Source organism: Narcine bancroftii, chromosome 3 (assembly GCF_036971445.1).
Source record: "Narcine bancroftii isolate sNarBan1 chromosome 3, sNarBan1.hap1, whole genome shotgun sequence".
In the NCBI taxonomy this organism is placed as follows: Eukaryota; Metazoa; Chordata; class Chondrichthyes; order Torpediniformes; family Narcinidae; genus Narcine; species Narcine bancroftii.
This window is the reverse complement of record NC_091471.1, coordinates 257,504,960-257,525,991: the sequence shown is the minus strand read 5'-3', so window position 1 is coordinate 257,525,991 and position 21,032 is coordinate 257,504,960. Positions and strand designations below refer to the sequence as shown.

At 42.9% G+C, this 21,032-nt stretch overlaps 1 protein-coding gene across 2 annotated transcripts in view; it reads right to left on the bottom strand.

Annotated features, from left to right (window-relative positions):
* The window catches only part of LOC138758570 (sterile alpha motif domain-containing protein 1-like), a 78,511-nt gene that overhangs the window by 3,756 nt on the left and 53,723 nt on the right, over nt 1-21,032 (bottom strand). The window contains exons 5-6 of one of the 2 annotated variants that reach the window (XM_069927693.1): nt 3,149-3,242; nt 1,591-1,705 (exon numbers count right to left, since the gene is read on the bottom strand). In XM_069927693.1, coding sequence (XP_069783794.1) covers nt 1,591-1,705; nt 3,149-3,242 — 209 coding nt within the window. The remainder of the gene's footprint in view (nt 1-1,590; nt 1,706-3,148; nt 3,243-21,032) is intronic. The other variant, XM_069927694.1, reaches the window with a different exon arrangement.

Genomic DNA, 21,032 nt, shown 5'->3' with positions numbered 1-21,032 from the left:
GCATCCGGATGGAGATTGCTGATGGTTTGGGCTGAAGGATATGTCACTGCAGAGACTCCAGAAGTGCTAGAGGCAAAGCCACGGACATTCAGTGACCCTGGGGGGACTCTCTTTTGCTTCTCTTTCTCTGGCTGTAAGGGGCACTGGGGAATTTCTGCTCATGGTAAATTTTTGTCAGCCTTGTGTGGACTCTAGGAAATTGTGTGTAATATTTTCTCTTTTATATGACAAAATAATCTTGAATTCTTTGCAGCAATTTACAAAAGCTCAACTGAAACCAACAGCTGCCATTTCAACAATGCCACTGGATATTTGATGTCCCCTTATTATGGGTACACTGTGTGTGCACGTTGATAAACAGCAGTGAAGCAGCACACCTTTACCTCAGCTGCACGTAGCTAGTACCATGTAGTGGGAAGAGCAGGATCAGCAACAGACAAACTGAACTTCAGCCTGTGCCCTGGAAAACTTTGGTTGTAATAGATGGCATTCTGCAACTGCTGGCTTCACTGCTTTTGAGCTCTTAATGTGGGGGTAATGGGCAGTTGCCCTTTTGGATACTTGGAAGGAAAACCATTGTAAAGTTTTATAAATAATTTTCAAGGGTATGGTTATGTTGAAATCTGTTCAGTTCACTTTCATATTTAAACATGCACTCATTTTAGTTCATTCTTTTACCCCCATGGTAAAAATTATTTTGTGGCAAATAGCATTCACTGGTTCCAACTAAAATAAGGTAGCGCACATGTGGAATTCATTTAGAAAGAGCAGTCAGTTGCAAATTAACTGGAGCTTCCTTGTGACAGAATTCCATTGCAACTATTGAGCACTCAGCATGTATGTTAATGTTATAAGTTCAGAGTTTATGTGTATTTTACAACATCTTGAAGATTTACCATATATACTCGTGTAATGGTGGAGTATTTTTGGACAAATAATTTTCAGGTCTAATTTGGGGGCGGGTTGAATTTTACACAGATACTACTTTTGACCGCAGTGAGTACCTGCCACGTTCAAGGTGTTGGGTGCTCAGATGGCCAGGACTGGGCCATGTTCGGGGTGTCAGAAGCTTGGATGGTGGGCAGCTAGGACCTAGGAGTCTGTGGCCGGGCGTCAGGCGGATGGGGTGAGGGTCCGCAGTCAAAGTGTCAGGAGCTCTGGTGGGTAGGCAGCTGGGGCAAGGGTCTACGTTCGGGAGCTTTGGAGGAAGGGTCCATAGTCGGGGCATTGGGAACTCAGGGGGACAGGGAGAGGATCCGCAGTTTGGGTATTGGGAGCTCGAATGGGTGGATGGCTGGAGCCTAGGAGTCTGTGTCTGGTGTGCCAGGAGCTCCGATGGGCGGGCCTGGGACGAGTGTCCGTGGTCAGGGCATTGGGAGCTTGAATGGGCTGCTGGTTAGGGCCAAAAATAGGGGAGTCAATTTTTACACGGGTCATTCAGTAAACACACGACTTTTGGACCAAAAAGGGGGCACTATTACATGGGAACGATTATTACACAAGAATATACGGTAGTTCAAAAAAAATAGAAATGTCTACAGCATTTCTAAATTCAGTACCACAATAAATGGGAAAGAGCTTCACACTTACCTGATCCTTGAAAGCAATAGCCTGTTCTGGGAATCCTGCCTCTTTAAAGTAATTCACTACATCAGCGATGCTCCATTCAGTTGGGTCTATGGACTTCCCATCCTCTTCCAAGCTGCTTTATCAAAGAAGCCAAGGTTAGCTTCCTTACTAATCCCTTCTAAGTTACACTCCCATCAGAGTCTGACAGCGTTTGCTTCTCAAATGCAGGAGGAAAAGAAATGTGTAGGGGTGGCAATTTTTAAAAGAAATATCAATGATCCTAACCCTACTGTGCACAGAGAAAGAACTCCTTTGGTTCAGGGTTACTTCCCAGTCAAGCATTCACAGTTTACATTTGGCTCACTGTCAAGCAGTCTGTCTTATTTAGGCGTCGCTTAAAAATGTTGGTTGGTGCGGATTCAAGCCCTGGTGACTGACTGGGATCTCCATCTGGCTAAGGATCAGGTTTCAGATTTTCAATCAGAGCCTTCCGTTTGGATTTGGGTCAAGCTCTAGATCAGCCAGTCCCAACCTTTCTTTGGCTATGGCCCCCTTAGGGCTCTGGTCAAAGTTTATGGGCCTCCTTCCCTGTGGAACAGTCAAGTTTAGTTAGTTTCTTCTGTACTTCTCTCCTTCTGACTACATAAAAAACAAAAAATATTTTATGATTTCAGTCCGTGGCCCCCTCCCCCCGCCCAAATATTCTGTGGCCCATTGAGAATGTCTGCTCTTAATATTTGGACACAATCTCTTTATCAACTTAGGGTCAAAGTCAAAAGATTCACTCACAATCTCTTTGTGGTTTAAATGATGGTTCTGCTGTTATCTGCGAACCTCTTGGGAGATAGATCAAACGCAGAAACCATACAAGTGAGAAACAAAGTATGTGCAAGGCAAAATTCAGTAGAAGTTGATTAGAAAGTATATATTTAGATTAAAATATGGACCTTTCAATTTGTTCATAGGTTAAGCCTGATGAATTATTGTACAAAAAGAGTGCTTTATTCAATGTAATTTACTGTGTAGTTAGGTTCAGCATGGTTTGTCTTTTCAAAACCAACCTTAGCAGCAAATTAGCATTAATGAAGGCTGTAAATTTCTTAAGACAAGAAATTGGTGATACTGGAAACGAACAAATGAATGGAAGTTGAAATTACTCTGCAAACCAGGCAGCATCCACAGAGAAGAATGGAGATTTTGGGTTGGACCTTCTTTTCAAGACTACCTTGAGAAATGGTGCCAAACTGAAATGGCGACTGTCCTTTCTTTCCACAGATGCTGCCTGACTTGCTGAGTCCCTCAACTTCTCTATGATGTAAATTTCTTCTTGCTTTCAATAAACCTTTGCCTGTCTAAAAGTACAGTGGACCCAGAAATTTGAGGTGGTTTACAACAACAGCACTGCTCTTTGGCAATCCAACGGTTTTCAACTCAATTCACTGTTGAATTTACACATACAGGCAAAACAAAATAGGAGATGTATGGACAAACGATATTGGATGATAAATGGGGTAGTGGTATCAGGGTATGTAGCAGCAAACGTACTAAGAATCCTGAACTCCCAGAGTGCGTTACTTACAGGTGTCTATCTGATGGGCCATTCTCTTCAGGGACCATCTCTACTGGAGAAGCTGATGGTGTAAGTAGACACGAGGCTCCACTAACCTCAGGAACTGCCCAACAAGAGGAAAATACAAATATTAGACACTATGCAGCGGGCATTTGAAGAACCTTTTTGGTAATAAAGCCCCAGGTAGTCGAAAGAGTGCAAACAGCCACAGATTTCTGTATTTATGCTGGGAAATCTATCCTCTGAACATGACAGCTTAGATCTGGCACAGGGCAGCAATCTAATTATTAAAAGGATTAAAAAGGACAAGGTTATGTATTTTCAAATTTTATTTCATTATATTGAGTTGATTTAACTGTCTTCAATTATTTTAAGTATCTTCTAAGTCTTTTCAGTTTTCAAATTCAAATCAAATTCAAATTATTGTCAGAGTACATACAGGATATTACATACAAGCCTGAGATTCTTTTCCTTGCGGGCCAGGCAGAATGACCACTTATTGGCAACTGTAAAACTGTAAAAGGAGTATACAGTTAGCACAACACTGTTACAACACCAGAGAGCCGGGTTTGAATCTAGTGCTGTCTGTAAGGAGTTTGTATGTTCTCCCTGTGTCTGCGTGTGTTTCCTCTGGGTGCTTTGGTTTCCTCCCACCTTTTAAAACATTCTGAGGATTGTAGGTCAATAGGGTGTAATATATATATAATAGGGTGTAATTGGGAGGCACTGGCTCGTGGGCTGGAAGGGCCTGTTACTGTACCTTATGTCTAAAATTTAAAATTAAAAAACTGTTCTCATGAAGAAAGATACATATACAGAAGAAAGAAATGTAAACAAACACTGTGCGATACAGAAAATATAAATATTCAGTAATAAATAATGTGCAAAGCAAATCCTTAAATGAGTCCCTGATTGAGTTTGTTAAAGAGTCTGATGGTGGAGGGGTAGGAGATGTTCCTGAACCTTGTGGTACGAGTCTTCTGGCACCTGTACCTCTTTCCTGACAACAGCAGTAAGAACAGAGCATGTGCTGGGTGTATGGATCCTTGATATAAGTATCTGGAGAGACAAGGTCTGATTGTGCGTGGAAGGACATGTTTGACCAATCTTGTTGAATTTTTTGAAGAGGTGACTAGAAATGTTGATGAAGGGAAAGCAGTGGATGTTGTCTATATGACTTCAGTAAGGCCTTCGATAAAGTTCTGCATGGAAGGTTAATCAGAAAGGTTCTAACGCTAGGTATTAATTTTCAGATAGTGAAATAGATTCAACAGTGGCTGGAAGGGAGATGCCAGAGGGTCGTAGTGGATAACTGTTTGTCAGGCTGGAGAGGCTGGTAACAAAGTGTGCCTCAGGGATCTGTATTGGGTCCACTGCTCTTTTTCATTTACATTAATGATCTGGATGATGGGGTGGTAAATTGGATTAGTAAATATGCGGATGATACTAAAATAGGTGGAATTGTGGACAATGAAGAAGGTTTTCAAAGATTGCAGAAGGATTTGGTCTGCTTAGAAGAGTGGGCTGAGAGATGGCGGATGGAGTTTAATGCTGAGAAGTGTAAAATACTTCATTTTGGGACGAATAATCAAAACAGGACACACGTAGTAAAGGGGAGGGGATTGGGGAATGCAGTGGAGCAGAAAGATCTAGGAATAACAGTTCATCCTTCCCCAGAGGTAGAATCTCATGTGGATAGGGTGGTGAAGAAGGCTTTTAGTATGCTGGCCTTTATAAATCAAAGCATAGAATACAGGAGCTGAGAGGTGATGTTGAGACTGTTCAAGTTTGACCAAATTTGGAATACTGTGTGCAGTTTTGGTCACCGAATTATAGGAAGGATATCAACAGGTAGAGAGAGTGCAAAAAAGATTTACAAAAATGTTACCTGGGTTTCAGAATCTAGATTACAAAGAAAGGTTGAGCAGATTAGGTCTTTATTCCTTGGAGTGTAGAAGATTAAGGGGGGGGATTTGATAGAGGTATTTAAGATTATGAGGGGAATAGATAGAGTTGATGTAGAAAGGCTTTTTCCCTTGAGAGTGGGAGAAATTAAAACAAGAAGTCATGAGTTAAGAGTGAGGGGGCAAAAGTTTAGAAGTAACATGAAGGGGAGCTTCTTCATTCAGAGACTGGTGGCTGCATGGAATGAGCTTCTGGGAGAAAAAGTGGTGGCAGGGTCCATTTTGTCATTAGGAAAAATTGGATTGGTATATGGATGGTAGGGGAATGGAGGGTTATGGGCAAGGTGCAAGTAGGTGGGACTAGAGAAGAGTATTGGGTTCGGTGTGGACTATAAGGGCTGAGTTGGCCTGTTTCCGTGCTGTAATTGTTCTATGGTTATATGTTTGCTGCTGCTTTCTGACGACAGCGTTCCCTGTAGATGTTACCAATATTGGGTAGAGTTTTGCCTGTGATGTTCTGGGCTGTGCCCACTACCTTTTGCAGGGTTTATGCTCAGTGGTAGTGGAGCCCTCATACCAGGCCATGAAGCAGCCAGTCAGCACACTTTCCACTACACATTTGTAGAAGTTTGCTAAGCTCTCCAATGTCATACCAGATCTTCACAAATTCTTGATGAAGAAGAGGCACTGACACTTTCTTGACATTGACATTAGTATATTGGATCCAGAAAGGGTCCTCCGAGAAATGACCCCCAGGAATTTAAATTTTCTCACCCTCTTCACTCTGGTCATTGCCTCTAGTTTCCCCTTCCTAATGTCTACAATCAGCTCCTTGATTTTGGTGACATTGAATAAGAGGTTGTCGTTAGTACACCATTCAGCCAAGTTTTCAATCTCCCTCCTACATGCTGACTCATCAGCCCTTTTCAAGCAACCCACAGCAAATTTGTAAATGGTCCTATTGTACCAAGCCACATAGTCATACAGCAAGTACAGCAGGGGGCTAAGAATGCAGCCCTATGGTGCTCGGTACTGATGGAGACTGTGGAAGAGTTGACAATCTGCACTGATTGTGATTTGGTGATGTGGAAATCAGTGATCCAATTACCCAGTGGGGTATTGAGGACCAGGTCTTGAAGTTTGCTGATCAGTTTTGAGGGGATGATGGTGTTAAATGTCGAATTATAGTCAATAAAGAGCATCCTGATATATGCATTTTTGTTGTCCAGGTGTTCCAGCCTTTGTGTGGAGGCATAGACCTGTTGCTACAGTAGGCAAATTGGAACAGATCTATGTGGCCACTCAGACAAGTGTTGATATGCTTCAACATCAGGCTCTCAAAACACTTCATCACTGTGGATTTGAGCACCATTCATTTAGGCAGGTTTCCACACTCTTCTTAGGCATTGGTACTATTGAGGCCAGTTTGAAACTGGTGGGTTCCACACCCTGTTGGAATGAAATGTTGAAATATCTGTGAATAAATTGGCCAGTTGGTAAGCACAAGTTTTCAGTACTTGGCTGGATACCCAATAAAGGAAGATCAAGATCAAGATTCAATTTATTGTAATTGTAATAAAACAGAATCATATTACATGAAATTGCTTTTGCCTGCTGTAAGGCAGACAGATTCGCCATTGGCAGAAATTGCTTGAAGCACCTCTTGAAGTCAGAGAAAGAGAAGCAAAAGAGAGTCCTCCCGAGTTACCAAGTGTCCGTAGATTCACCTCCAGTGCTTCTGCAGCCTCCGCAACCACAAAGTCCAGTCCAAACCATTTGCAACCCCGAGCTCCAGATTCAAACCTCCAACATGGTCAAGGACCCTTTAGTGCCTTCTCTCCTGAGACACCTTCAGACAGTCTAGAGCCAGTCTCCAACAGTCTGCAGCCCACTGCGTGTCTGCAGCCTTCGTGGGTCCCTCACCTCGAGTTGCCAGCAGCCCTCCGAATGCGTGGGTCTTTTAGCCTCAGAGCTCCCTCACTGGTCCACCGCCGTGGTCACCATCCCATGCGCCGTCTCCTCCACCTGCTTCTCCATCTCAGACGGGGATGATCTCCCCGTTTCCTGGTGCCCTGTGTCAACCCTCTGCTCCCCTGGACTCTGAAACCCCTCGTGGTGCTGCCAATCATAGGCACCGCCATCTTGAGCGCAGACCCCATGGTTGTGAAATTTTAAATGAAACTACCGTTGGCTCCTTTAATGGGCCGTTCAAAGCCTGTGTGGAGCTGACAGCAGTTGGCTGGGCGGTTGGACCCCACGGGAGCGCTGTATCTTTGCTCTTTGCTTCCCGTGGGTCTACCCCAGCAGCAGGACTGCTGTTACAGCAGCTCACCAATTTCAATCCCTCCCTCTACTACTAATGAGAGCCATGAGCAACCTCTTGAAGCACTTCATGATGGTGGATTTAAACAAGGAAGTTTGCAGATTGTGGCGTCAAGTGCAATACACAAATGTGGTGGAAAAACTCAGCAGACCAGGCAGCATCCAGAGGAAATAAAAGGTAACCAATGTTTCGGGCCTAGGCCCCTCCTGGTTCAGATGCTTTACACGTGCTCACTCTCTGGGGAGGCTGATCTGACTTCTGCATTGGTGATTGGGGGTTCGGATGTACTCCCTCACCATTATTAGAGGTCCCAAACAGTCCTCCTCTGTGAATTCAGTATGACCATGGCTGACCACCCCCTCCCCTCACACCGCCTTATCTCTGCCTATGCTAATTCCCTATAGTTCTTAATTTCCCTTCTTTTGAAAAATGTGTCTAATTCCAACACATACCCCAATTATATGCCTCCTCACCCTTTGAAGAATGCCAGAGATTTACTACCCTCTGCAGGAAGAAGCTTCCACGCATCTCAGATTTAAAGACTGTCCTCTAATCTTGTACCTCTGTCCCCTTGTTCAATATTTTCTGCCAAACCATGTTCCCTTAGGTTCTTATGTAATTCAATTAAGATTTCCCTTATTCTTCTAGCCTCTGAAGAATACAGATCTAATTTCTTTAGCTGCTTGTCAGTGGACCACCATCTAATCCCAGGAATTTCCTAGTGAATCTCTTTTGAACTGTCCCCAATGCTCATATGTATTTCCTTAAATAAGAGAACAAAAAAAAGAGTACAGCAGGTGCAGTCTCACTCATACCCTGTAAAATTACCTTCGAGCCACAGTTGAACAGCATAGATGTTTTTAATCAAGTCTACGAGATGTGACATTCAAACCATAAACTCTAATTTTGAGACAGGACTGCTCCCCCTTTCCTCAGGTTGTAACTGCAATATATGAGAGATGCCAGTCTCCAAACCCTGTGGTTAATTTCAACTATATCAAGGGGAGGTAGAATGCCATAGACATCAAAAAGAATGAAATCACGAATTGCGACTTTCATTTACAGACACTTCTACTTTGGAAGCAGCTAATTTCTAAATTACCTGGGAAATCCCTCAGGCAGAAAATGTGCTGCATTGGGAATGGTGAAAGGAACAAGATGCAGAGTAACCGTGCAAATGGATCAACTGGAATTTAAATTGCACCTCCACACAAATAATTCAGACAGCTTGAAATTTATTGTTCACATTATAAAAATCTTATAATTTCAGCCAAATATATCACCTCGTATCACATAATCATAGACTATTACAGCACAGAAACAGGCCCCTTCAACCTTTCTAGTCTGTGCCGAACTATCATTCTGCCTAGTCCCACTGACCTGCACCCAGTCAGTCCTTAGCCCTCCTTACCCCTCCATGTACCAGTCCATGTACATTTACTCTGCCTACATGCCTCATTTTTTTAAAACCTCTATCAAATCTCCCCTCATTCCTCTGCACTCCAGAGAACGAAGTCCTAACCTGTTTAAATGATCCCTGTAACTCAGTTCCTGGTCTTGGCAACATCCTAGTAAATCTTCTCTGCACTCTTTCTATCTTATTGATATCTTGCATATTAAGTCAATTGAACTGCATGCAATTTTTAAATTTGGGACATGTTGAAGGCTTATTTAAGGGGCCAGATAACTGGATGCATTAAAGAGATAAAAAGGGGATATATGAAGGAAATTAATAATTTGGAACAGGACATAGATCAATTGGAAAAATATAGTGATTTAGTGAATAAAAAGCTCAAATACAATATGTTGCAGACATAGAAGTTGATCTTAAGATTGAGGCAACAATATTATGAGCTGGGGGAAAGGGCCCGTAAAGTCTTGTCCTGGCAGGTGTGGGTGGAAGAGGTCCCGAGAGCAACTAATGCAATTCAAACAGGGGAAGGCAAGATTTCATATAAGCCCAAAGAAATAAATGATACATTTAGTAAGTTCTATACAGAACTGTATAAATCAGATTGGGGGGATGGGGTGGGGGAGACTCTACCAAAATAAATGATTTCTTGCTTTAATTGCAACTACCAAATTTGGATCACGATTGAGAGGAGTGAGATGCTCCCTTCTCTAGAGATCGAACATACTTTGAGCACTCTGCAGGTGGGTAAATTGCCAGGAAAGGATGGTTTCCCTGTTGAATTTTATAGAAAATTCAAAGACCTTTTAATGCCCTTCCTTATGAAGGTGATGGATCAGGCAGCGGAGAGACATATCCTCAAGGAGTCTTTTTCAACAGCAATCATTACGGTGATCTCGATAAAAGACAGGGATCCATTGAAACCCTCCTCCTAAAGGCCTATATCATTATTGAATGTAGATTATAAAATTATAGCAAAAACATTGGCCAATAGGTTGGTGAAACATCTGCCAAAATTAACAAACCCTGATCAGACTGGATTTGTTCAAAAGAGTCAATCAGCAGATTGCTCAATACAATACATCTGGCACAGTCGGGGGAGGACCTGGGTGTGGCTGTAACCTGGATATGGAGAAGGCCTTGGATAGATTGGAGTGGGATTTTCTGTTTAAGACACTGGAGAAATTTGGACTGGGTCAAACATTTATCAATTGGGTAAAACCCAAGCTAAAATTATCACACATGGGCAGATGTCTTCAGATTTTATGCTGAGTAGATTTAGTAGGCAGGGCAGCCCACTCTCCCTGTTCGTACTAGCTATTGAACCGCTGGCAGAAACCATTCAGTGGGATCCAGGGTGGGCCAGGTGGAACACAAAATCAACCTGTTTGCTGACAATGTGTTAATGTATTTGACGAAGCTGGAGGGTCGTTGGCCAGACTGTGGATCATACCGGAGGATTACTTGAAGGTCTCCAGGTACAAGGTTAATCTGGATAAAAGTGAAATCATGCCTTTGTCAAAAGGAGATTATAGTCCCTATCAATGGGAAAGTCAATTCACATGGCCACAGGAAGCCATTAAATACTTAGGGACAAGAGTGGATAAGGACCTATGCAATACACATAAATTATCTTTCTTTGCTCTGGAAGATTAAGGAGGATCTGGCTAGACATAAAACTTTGTCCATAATGCTGATGGGCAGAGTTAACTGTGTAAAAATGAAGGTGATGCCAAGACTACAATATCTTTTTCAAATGCTACCCATTTCGTTGCCCCAGTGCTTCTTTAAAATGGTCAATGGATGTGCCAGAAACGTTCTGTGGAATGGTAAGGTGTTTAGAGTCTCCATGGAAAAGTTGACATGCGAATATAAATTGTGGGCTTAAAACTGCCAGATTAAAAAAAATACTACTGGGTGTCCCAGGCGAGGTTTGTTCCCTGATTCTTTGAGGGAGGGGTCCCCCTTCTTAGGCAAAATTGGGTTACATGCGGTAGGAGAAAAGATAGCATGAGAATTTATATACAAATGGGACCTCAAATTAGTTTTAAAAAAAAAAGATAACCCCATAATAAAATGTGTGTACCAGACGTGGCAAAGAATAAATCGATGTATTGGATTGAAGGTGGGGTTATCTCCTAAAACGCCCTTGACCCAGAACAATTTAATACCCATGACTCTGGGCAATAAGATCCTGGACACCTGGTGCCGAAAGGGATCAGGTGTATTGGGGATTGTTACTATCAAGGCTAGCTCATGTCATTCCAGCAGTTGACGACTAAATATGAGTTATCGAATAAAACATTCTTCTGCTTTCTGCAATTAAGATCTTTCCTGAGGGATAAACTGGGACCAACAATGGCCCTGCATGACTGTAGTGACATGGAGACTCTAATTTGAAAGGGGATTGTATGTAAATTCATCTCAAGGATGTATTACATAATCCAAGTGAAGGCCCGAAGCTGGGCTTACATTGGTCAATGGAAAGATGGGAATCGGACTTGGGCTTGACAATTGATGAACAATAGTGTGAATATTTGTGTTTTAATAGCCTGACGGGAAATGTTAATGCCAGACACATGCTGCTGCAATATAATTTCTTGCATCAGTTATATCTCACACCAATAAAATTACACAAGTCAAAGCCAGAAATTTCAGAAATGTGCTTTAGGTGTGGTGTGGAAGTAGGAACCTTTGTCCACTCCACCTGGCTGTGTACATGGGTGAGATCCTTCTGGGAAGACCTGGGGAACACTCTGAAAAAAATTACAAAGGTGTATTTTCCACCAGATTCAAAGTTATACCTTCTAGGGGACATAGGGGAAGTACAGTTTAAACTGTCCAAGCACCAAATTCAGTTTGTGAAGGCTGCCTTATCAGTAGCCAGGAATTGTATAGCGGTTAAGTGGAAGTCTGACTCCCGACTAAATCTCACACAATCGAATATGGGATGCATTCCCCTGGAGAAAAATCACCTACAATTTATGGAAGAGATATGACACATTCGTTGAATAACCAGGTAATGGATTAAGAGTATGAAATGGAGAAAGTTGTGCAGATGTCATGTGTTTTTGCCCCAATCTGTTTTTATTTAACATCCGAGGTCCTCTAACCTCAAGTAGGGGATAGTTGTCTTTGTCGGTATTTAGGTGTTTTTTTTAATGTTTGTATTTTTATATTTTGGTATTTATATAATTTAAGGGATGGGGAGGGGAGGGTGTAAGGAGGGGGAAATAAGGACCCTGTAAATCATATTACATGGAAAGAGAATGTATTATTTTGTTTATTGGATCTTTGGAAAATCAAACATAAAATATTAAAAAATGTAACTGAATGCAAAAGCAGTTAATTACATAGTGGAGAGTAATGCCTATGACAAACAGAAGTTGTTACAGACACACAGCTTTATTTTACTTCGTTACAAAGCTGCTTTGGCAATCGGAAGATTAATCCTCTGCACCAACGTCTGTCAAAGCAGGAAGTGAAAGGAAAGATCACACAACTAAGAGTTCAGAAGCTTCAATAGCAGGTGATCCTCTATGCCTGAGGAATTACAGTGTGCAGCTGACTATATATCACATTAAAATACTATCAGAGAAGCAATGAGATCAAAAACTACAGACAGCTGCCAAGAGGCAGAATGTCCAAAAACATAGCACGTTTTACTGAATAAAACACTTCAATGTACATCAAAAGAGTAATCACAAGGTAAGAAATGGACTCTAAAAGGGTTCTTGAAAGGTAGGAGGAATGCAAAGGATTTCAATTTTTAGACTAAGATTGTAGCTATGATGGCACTACAACATCCAGGAGGCATCGAACTGGCCATGTGATATCAGTGCGTGATGACGTCAACGTGTGTCAAGCACATGATACTGGCTGTTAAAAGTTTAAGCGGGCGATGAAGAGTAAATACGTTTAACTCTTGAAACGCCTTGTGTGGTTATTTTGCCATGTCCACTGCGATTCCAGTGACCACAATTGATGACCCCGACAAGTCCAAAAATACATTTTTGGACAAACATGGATTCTGCAGCCGTTGCTGTGTAGCTACCACCTTTCTAGACAGCTGAGCCTGAACTGTGGCTCCAACAGGCTGAAGCACAATTTCACCTTTGCAAAGTCGACTTGGGCACCACTCGTTATTATCATCTCGTCAGTGTCCTGGACCAGGCTGTCGCTAAGAAGGTCGGCGACTTCCTACAGGATCCACCAGATACCATCATGTATGATGCTTTAAAAGCACTTTTATTGCGTGTATATGGAATATCCCGGGGTGTCTTGTTTTGGTTTACTGGAACAAGTTACTTTGGATAGAAGACCACAATTTACTTCCTTGCTGTGGACAGCCTTGTCTTGCTTGCTTGGTACAACAATTCATCAAATGATAGCCTATCATCCCCAGGCCAATGGAGTGGTGGAAAGATTTCATTGACATCTCAAGTCAGCCTTGATAGCTTGGTTAGAAGGCCCGAACTGGGCTGATGAGCTACCATTCCAACTCCAGCGATGATTCTAAGGAACTGTTGGATAGGCTAAGGGAAATTGTAAGGAAAATTGACCCCTATACCACCATCATCACATGGAGAACATTATTTTTTTATGCCTGAAGACCTCAAAAACTGCAAATATGTCCGTCCGAAGGAGAACACTTGGTTAACCTTTACAGATGCCCTATGAAGGACCTTATAGGATACTCAGGAACTAGGTCGGCTTGTATTTTGTACATTGGAGGAAAGCCACAGTCTTTCACTATTGACAGGCTTAAACCAGCTCAAATGGACATCTTCCCCACTGCAGAGGTCGACAACCTGAAAGACAGACAAACCTTTCTGCCAGTTCTGTGGGGCGGGGGGCATGTAGCAGCACTATGGTGGCACTACAACTCCCAGGAAGCAACAAACCAGTATGTGACATCAGCGCGTGATGACGTCAGTGCGTGTCGAACGCGTGAATCAGGCGCAGGTAATGATGAGTAAATCCATTTGATTCACTCTAGAAATGCCTTGTGTGGTTATTTTGTCGTGTCCACTGTGATTCCAATGGCCATGAGGTGGGTTAAAGGAAGTCCACAAAAGGTGGCACAATGCAATAATATGCAAGAGTCAGAATGAAGAAGGCAGTGACCTTGGGAGATTATAAAGAGAGGTTTATATCGATCTGAAAAAAAGGATAATAATTTTATTTTTAAATTTTTTTATAGATACAGCATGGTAACAGGCTTTTCCGGCCCATGCTGCCCAAATACATCAATCAATACACAAACCCCATACATTTTTGGAACACTGAAAGAAACCAGAGCACCCAGAGGAAACCCATTCAGTCACAGGGAGAATGTATCAACTCCTTATATATTCAGTACCAGTTTCGAACCAGGGTTGCGCTAACCGTTACTCTAACCCTGCCGCTCCACACTAACCCTTCAGAAGTGAACTTCCCCCTCAACCACTCACCAGAGTTAACAGCTGCAAGCTAAGTGGATTATCAAATGAACTGACAAGGAATCCACTGAACAAGAGGCTGAAATTAGGTCATGGAATCTTCTCTAACAGGCCATTAGTGTTCCGTGATATATGCAAATAATTTTGTAAATTTGAAGGCAAAAATAAAAACAATTCTCTCAAAAATGTCCTACTAAAACAAAATAAGAATCTCGTTCGTGTCTGGAAAGGGGTGTGTCCTCACCAGGAAGCCCCTACCTCAAATGGTCCGTGATTTTGTGATAGTTAGCCTGTGACATAAAGGAATGATTTTGGTCATCAGAGGGTGAAAAAAAGGTTTTGAACCTTGAAGAAGTTAAATCTCTTTGAGGGACGCTACCCTGAAGAAGTTCTCCTTTGCTCTCAGTAGGGAGTTCTGTGGGATTCTCTCTCACTGCTCTTCATCTATGATCCCTGCTGCTCTCAAGTTCTCAAGATCATAACCATTGTAATTGGTTACTTCGTCAGACTCATACTTGAGTTTATGAAATCATCGCGCGAATAGATACTGTAACTTCCATGCAAGAGAGGGAAATCATTCATATGATGAAACAATTCTCTGAAGACAATTACTTTTGAGCAATAATTTTAAAAAATCTGAGCTTGAAAACAAAAGTGACTGAACTTTAAAAATTGATTCTTTTTAATATCGTGCCTAAACTGTAATGGTTTTGGGACCTGCTCCCCCTCTCCCCCAACACACACATTTGCGCATAGTGTGGATGTTAGAGTCATGCAAGAAGTGTTATGTTATTAATAAAAATTATTGTCTTGGTGAATTTCTATTGCTGTTGGTCAAGTTCATAACACTGTGTGCCTCAGTACAACAAAACCATACACAAATTTGCTGACATAAAAAGGGGTGATTAGTCAGCATACAGGAGAGGGATTGAAAACTTAGCTCAATGGTGTGCCAACAATGTCACCAAAACCAGGGAGCTGATTAGGGGTAAACCAGGTGTACGATCAAGTGACCATTGTGGGATAAGAGGTAGAGAAGGTAAGTCAATTTAAATTTCTGGGAGTCACTAGCTCGGAGGATCTTTCCTGAACTCAACATACTCATATCATCTTGAAGAAAGCAGTAAATGTGTGAAAAAGAAAAAGTGTATATCATGGCTAATGTGATTTATGGTGTGAAAAATAAAAAATTTTAATAAAAAAAAAAGAAAAAGTTTGCGAAGATTTGGTATGATGTCAGAAACCATGGCAAACTTCAACAGAAAGTTTGCTGACCAGTTGGGTCACGACCTGGCACCAATACCTCAGAGCAGAAACCCCCAAAAATGGTAAGACACAGCCCAGAACATCACAGGCAAAACTCTCCCCACCATTAAGAAAATCTACAGGGAAGGCTGTTGTTAGAGAGCAACAGCGATCATCAGTGATCCATACCACCCAAGACATGTGCTGACAGCAGGAAAGTGGTATAGGTATCACAAGATTCTCACCACCAAGTTCAGGAACAATTGCTACCCCTCCCCCATCGGACTCCCAAACAACAGACTCCATCAGAGACCCATTTAAGGACTCTTATTTATACTGAATAATTTTTTTCTGTACTGCACAGATTGTTTACATTTCCAAACTAAACAAAGCAAACTAGGTCAGTTGCAGAGACATCAGAATGTAGCCTTTGGGGGGGAGGAGGGGGGGGGGGCGGGGCGGGACTACAGCAGTGCTACAAAACTGGAGCTGATTCAGGGAAGCAGCCACGTACAATGGTCTTGTAAACACAGAGGTGTACACAGGCTCAGCGACTGACTATATCAGCAAATGCCTCGAGGATGTCACCGAGATCAAATGTTTCACAAGTAAAACATGAAAATCTACAGATTTGTGTGTGAAGTAAAAACACAAAGCTGGAGAAACTCAGCAGATCAAGCAATGTCCATTATCTAGCAAAAGTAAAGATATATAACCAACGTTTTAGGCTTAAGCCCTTTCATTGATATACTGGAGGAAGAGTTGAGAGGCCTTGCCTGTGCAGGGTTGCAGTGTGATTTGCTCCACAAAACCTACAAAGAAGGAAGCGTAGCTGGGACCCATGTGGGTATCCATGGCTACTCCTTTGATTTGGAGGAAGTGAGACAAGTTGAAGGAGAAGTTGTTTAGGTGAGGACAAGATCTACCAGGCAGAGGAGGGTGGTGGTAGAGGGTGACTGGTCGGTTCTCTGGTCCAGAAAGAAACTAAATGCTTTAAGATCTTCTGTATGGGGGATGGAGGTATAAAGGGATTGACATCCATCGTGCAGATGAGGCAATAAGGGAATCTGAAGTCATTGAAGAGATGGAGGATGTGAGGTATCATGGATGTAGGTGGGGAGGGATTGGTCCAGGGGAGAAAAGATAGAGTCATGGTAAGATTAAACTAGTTTGATGGGACAAGATTAAGCAGAAACAACGGATGGTTGGGTTTGTGAATCTTGGGTAGAAGGTAGAAACAAGCAGTGTGGGGATAGGGAACAATGAGGTTGGTGGCTGTGGTGGGGGGGGGGGGGGGGGGGGAATGACCAGAGATGATGTAGTTGGAGATGGTGTTGGAGACAGTGGCTTGATGTATAGTGATGGAGTCCTGTGGGAGGTAGATAGGAGGAGGTGTCTGACAGCTGTCATCCAGCAAAGTAGAGTTCAGTAAGCCAGACAACACTGTCATCCAGCAAAGTAGAGTTCTCAACAACAACAGCACCACTTATCTGTGGGTTTGATGGTGAGATTGAGATTGTTGTAGAGAGTGGAGGCAGAGCATTCGGAGGAAATAAGGTTGGAATTCGAGAAGGGGGTGGTGAAGTTGAGACGGTTGATGTCTTGGTGGCAGTTGGAAATAAAAAGGTCCAGAGCAGGCAGCTGGTCAGGACGAGTTGTCCAGGAGGAGGAAGAAGGCTTATAGCAGGTGAAGGGGTCTAGGGTGGGGGTGGAGAGTCATGGTCATGAGCCCGGAGGCAATGGAAGAAGAGTTTGCCATCATGGCATTGAGGTGTGGACAGAGGGGGATCAAGGTGAGGCCTCTACTGAGGACCGAGTGCTCTATTTCAGAGAGAGGAAGGTCAGAAGGGATAGTAAAGACCAAGCGGGGTCAGCAGGAATTGGTGTTGTTGGGGGTTTTGGGTGGGATTTTGATGGTTGGGGAGGACTGAGAGTGGAGATGGAAGGTAAAGGAGGTTGGAGGGAGGAGGTGGAGGGCTGGGGGAGTTGGCAGAGGAGTGGAGGAAGGTGGTGGGGGTGGGAGAGTCTGAGGGGGGAGGTTCAGGGGAGGATGAGGGTGGGGAGGTGAGAAGGGAAGGCGAATAGGCAGAGAGAAGTGGGGATAATGTCTGAGGGTGAGGGATTTGGGGAGAAGAGGGGAGGGGGTGGAGTAGGGAGAGGTGTTGGGGGATGGGGAAGGGTCAGGCTTAGTGAGGGGGATGTGAGTGGATCCAGCAGCAAGATCAGATCTACAGCGGGAGTCTATGTTGGCAGACACATGGTTGGAGTCAGTGTGGGAAGCTCCAGTCCGAGGACAGCTAGGGCTCAGGTATGATTCGGAGACATCAGCGTCAGGATCTCCTGCAGGTTGACGGCTGTGGTGTTGGAAGCTCCATCGGGTCGGCGGCCAGGGCTAAATGCTTCACAATCAGGGCTAACCAGAAACAATTGTTGGATGCAGAAGTCCAGGCACTTATCAGAGCTCATGATGTTGCCTCCAGGACAGGAGACAAGATAGCACTAAGATCAGTCGGGGCAAACTCTCCCGTGCAATCCGGAAGACAAAACCTGGGCAAGCACTGAAAATCCATAGATAGCTGTGTGACACCAGCTACACATGGCACATGTGGCAAGAGATCAAGACTCTTAACAGACCACAAAGCAACCATGCGAGTCAAAGACAATGATAGAAAACTGAACAACTAATGCTTAGTTCGATGAGAACAGGCTGATGCCGAAGAAAGCTCCATGTCCCACTGATGAATGAGCTCCCTAGATAGTGGCAGCTGAGGTGAAGAGAATCCTACACAAGGCGGCGAGACCAGACAACATACCTGGTCGTGTATTGAAGGTCAGTGCAAACCACTGACAGAGGTCTTCACAGACATCTTCAACATCTCATTGCAGCAATTCATAATTCCCACAGGATTCAAGACAGCCTCCATCAACCCAAAAGGGTGATAATGATAGGCCTCAATGACTACTGCCCTGTGGTACTGAGAATAACATCTAGAGTCTCAATGTGGACAAGATGAAGGAGATGACTTCAAGAGGACCAGGATTGACCACCCTCCACTACACATTAGAACTCAGAAGTAGAGAGTGGAGAACATCAAGTTCCTTAGAGTTTACTAGTAATCTAACATGGACACACATCTCCTCACTTGTCAGGAAGGCGGAATAGCGACTGCACTTCCTGAGAAGGCTGAAGCGGGCAAGGCGACCGGCTACCATCCCGTCAACCTTCTACAGGAGGTCTATGAAGAGCGTCTGGCCGCCTGCATCAGTATAATATAGATGCTGTAGAGAAATGGATTGGAGGTCAAACCATAGGACCAATAGAGCGGTAGAGGATCACTGGAGTTTCCCTCCTCCATTGATGTGATCTACTGGGATCGTTGTCTGAATTGGGCAGTATGATTTGTGCAGTAGTAAGGGCAATGGCTTTACAGTGCCAGTAATTGGGATCAGGGTTCAAATCCCATCCTGTCTGTAAGGAATTTGTACGTTCTCCCCATGTCTGTGTGGGTTTTCCTGGGGGCTCCAGTTTCATCCCACCATTTGAAATGTACCTGGGGTGTAGGTTAATTGGGTGTAAATTTAAATCATTCAAGACCCCTCCCACCCCGTACACTGCATCTTTCAGCTGCTCCCATCAGGGAAGAGATACAGGAGGATCAGAGCCAGCACCACCAGACTGAGGAACAGCTTCTTCTCACGGGCAATGAGAACGCTGAACGACCAAAGGAACTGCTCACACTAACCATCTAATACTCTCATATTCATGAAACAGTATGTATTAATGCTTATGTATTGTTTGTCTGTATGTGAGTAATGTCTGGTTGTGTTTCTGTGTGTTTTTGGAGATCAGTTTTGTTGGGTTGAATTTGACTATTCTGTATTGCATTTCCCTCTTTTGTATACACAACTTTCTTCTTGTGTACAATTTACAGTTAGTTATGTATAAATTCTGCCTCACTCGCAGGAAAAGAGTCTCAGGATTGTATGTGATATCACGTATGTACTCTAACTGTAAATGTGAGCTTTGAACATAAGAATATAAGAAATAGGAGCAGAAGGCCACTCAGCCCATCGAGCCTGCTCTGTCATTCTGATGATAGGTTCATCTGCACCTACCTGCCTTTACCCAATATCCTTTAATTCCCCTGCCATGTAAAAATATCCAACTTTGTATTAAATATATTTACTGAGGTCACCTCCACTGCTTCAATGGGCAACAAATTCCATAGATTCAGCACCCTCTGGAAAAAACAGTTCCTCCTCATCTCCATCCTAAATCTACTACCCCTAATCTTGAGGCTTCGACCCCAAGTTCTCCCTACCAATGGAAACAACTTATATATCTCTATCTTATCTATGCTTTTCATCATTTTTAACTTTGGAAAGTTCCCCAATAAGATTCTATGGGGCACTTATTTCATACAAATAGTGGTGGATATGTGAAACAAGTTGCCAGACGTGGGTACAAACAAAGCATTTAAAAGACATTTTGGGAGGTAAATGGATAGAAAAGGTTTAGAGCAGTGGTTTTCAAACTTTTTCTTTCCACTTACAAACCACTTTAAGTAATCCCTATGCCATAGGTGCTCTGTGATTAGTAAGGGATTGCTTAAGGTGGTATTGGAGTGGGAAAAAAAGATTGAGAACCACTGCTCTGGATCCAATTGCTACTGAAATATTTTGCTTGAGAAAAATTGTCATTGGTCCATTTCCTTTGGAGTTATGAAACCGTGCACATAACGAGTCAATTAGGTACGATTAAAACAGAGGTTTTCAGTTTCCTCCCACCATTCAAAACGTACTGGGGGTGTAGGTTAAGAGGATGTAAATTGGGTGGCACAGACTCATGGGCTGAAATGGCCTGTTACCATGCTGTATGTCTAACAAAGAAAGGCAGCATAGATGTTGGGCTGAAGGGCCTGTTTTCCTGCTGCAAAACCATGATTCTATGAGTTCTCAACTTTATCCATTGCTTGAAAAATGAGAAGGCCAGTGAAGACTTTTGTTCGAATTGTCGAGCCTAAAGGTAACGCTCTGAGATACTCCAAAGGGCAATGAATTGTGTTCTACATGCCATGGTGGGAAAAGCTTGTTTTGTTCTTGCTGTTTGTTGTAGGAGATTTTGCCCTGGTTATAAATTACTCCATTGGCCAACACTAAAGAATATTTAGCACCTATCATTCAATGCTTCCTATGAAGTTCGGTACCTTCTTTCATAAAGGATGGGTTCTCTGACAATACACTGTCACAGTGGGAAAGTCAGAGAACACCGAAGATAGTGAAAAAGTAAATTTTCACTCAAGTCTGAAACTGATAAAGTAGTGCAAGAGGAAATAATCTGTCTGGCTAATGTTAATCATTCTAGATAATGCCCAATTTTGCAAAGATGAAGATTGGCATTGGTGTACTAAACGAAACAGGTAGTAGGATATTATGTATTAATGTTTATCTTTATGGAAATATTTACTTGGAATAAATTTGCATGCTTTGTTCCACAGAATGTTTTCTCTTCTTTAATGTTTGTGTCTTATCTGCATGAAAAATGGCAGACAGCACCTTGAGAAAACTC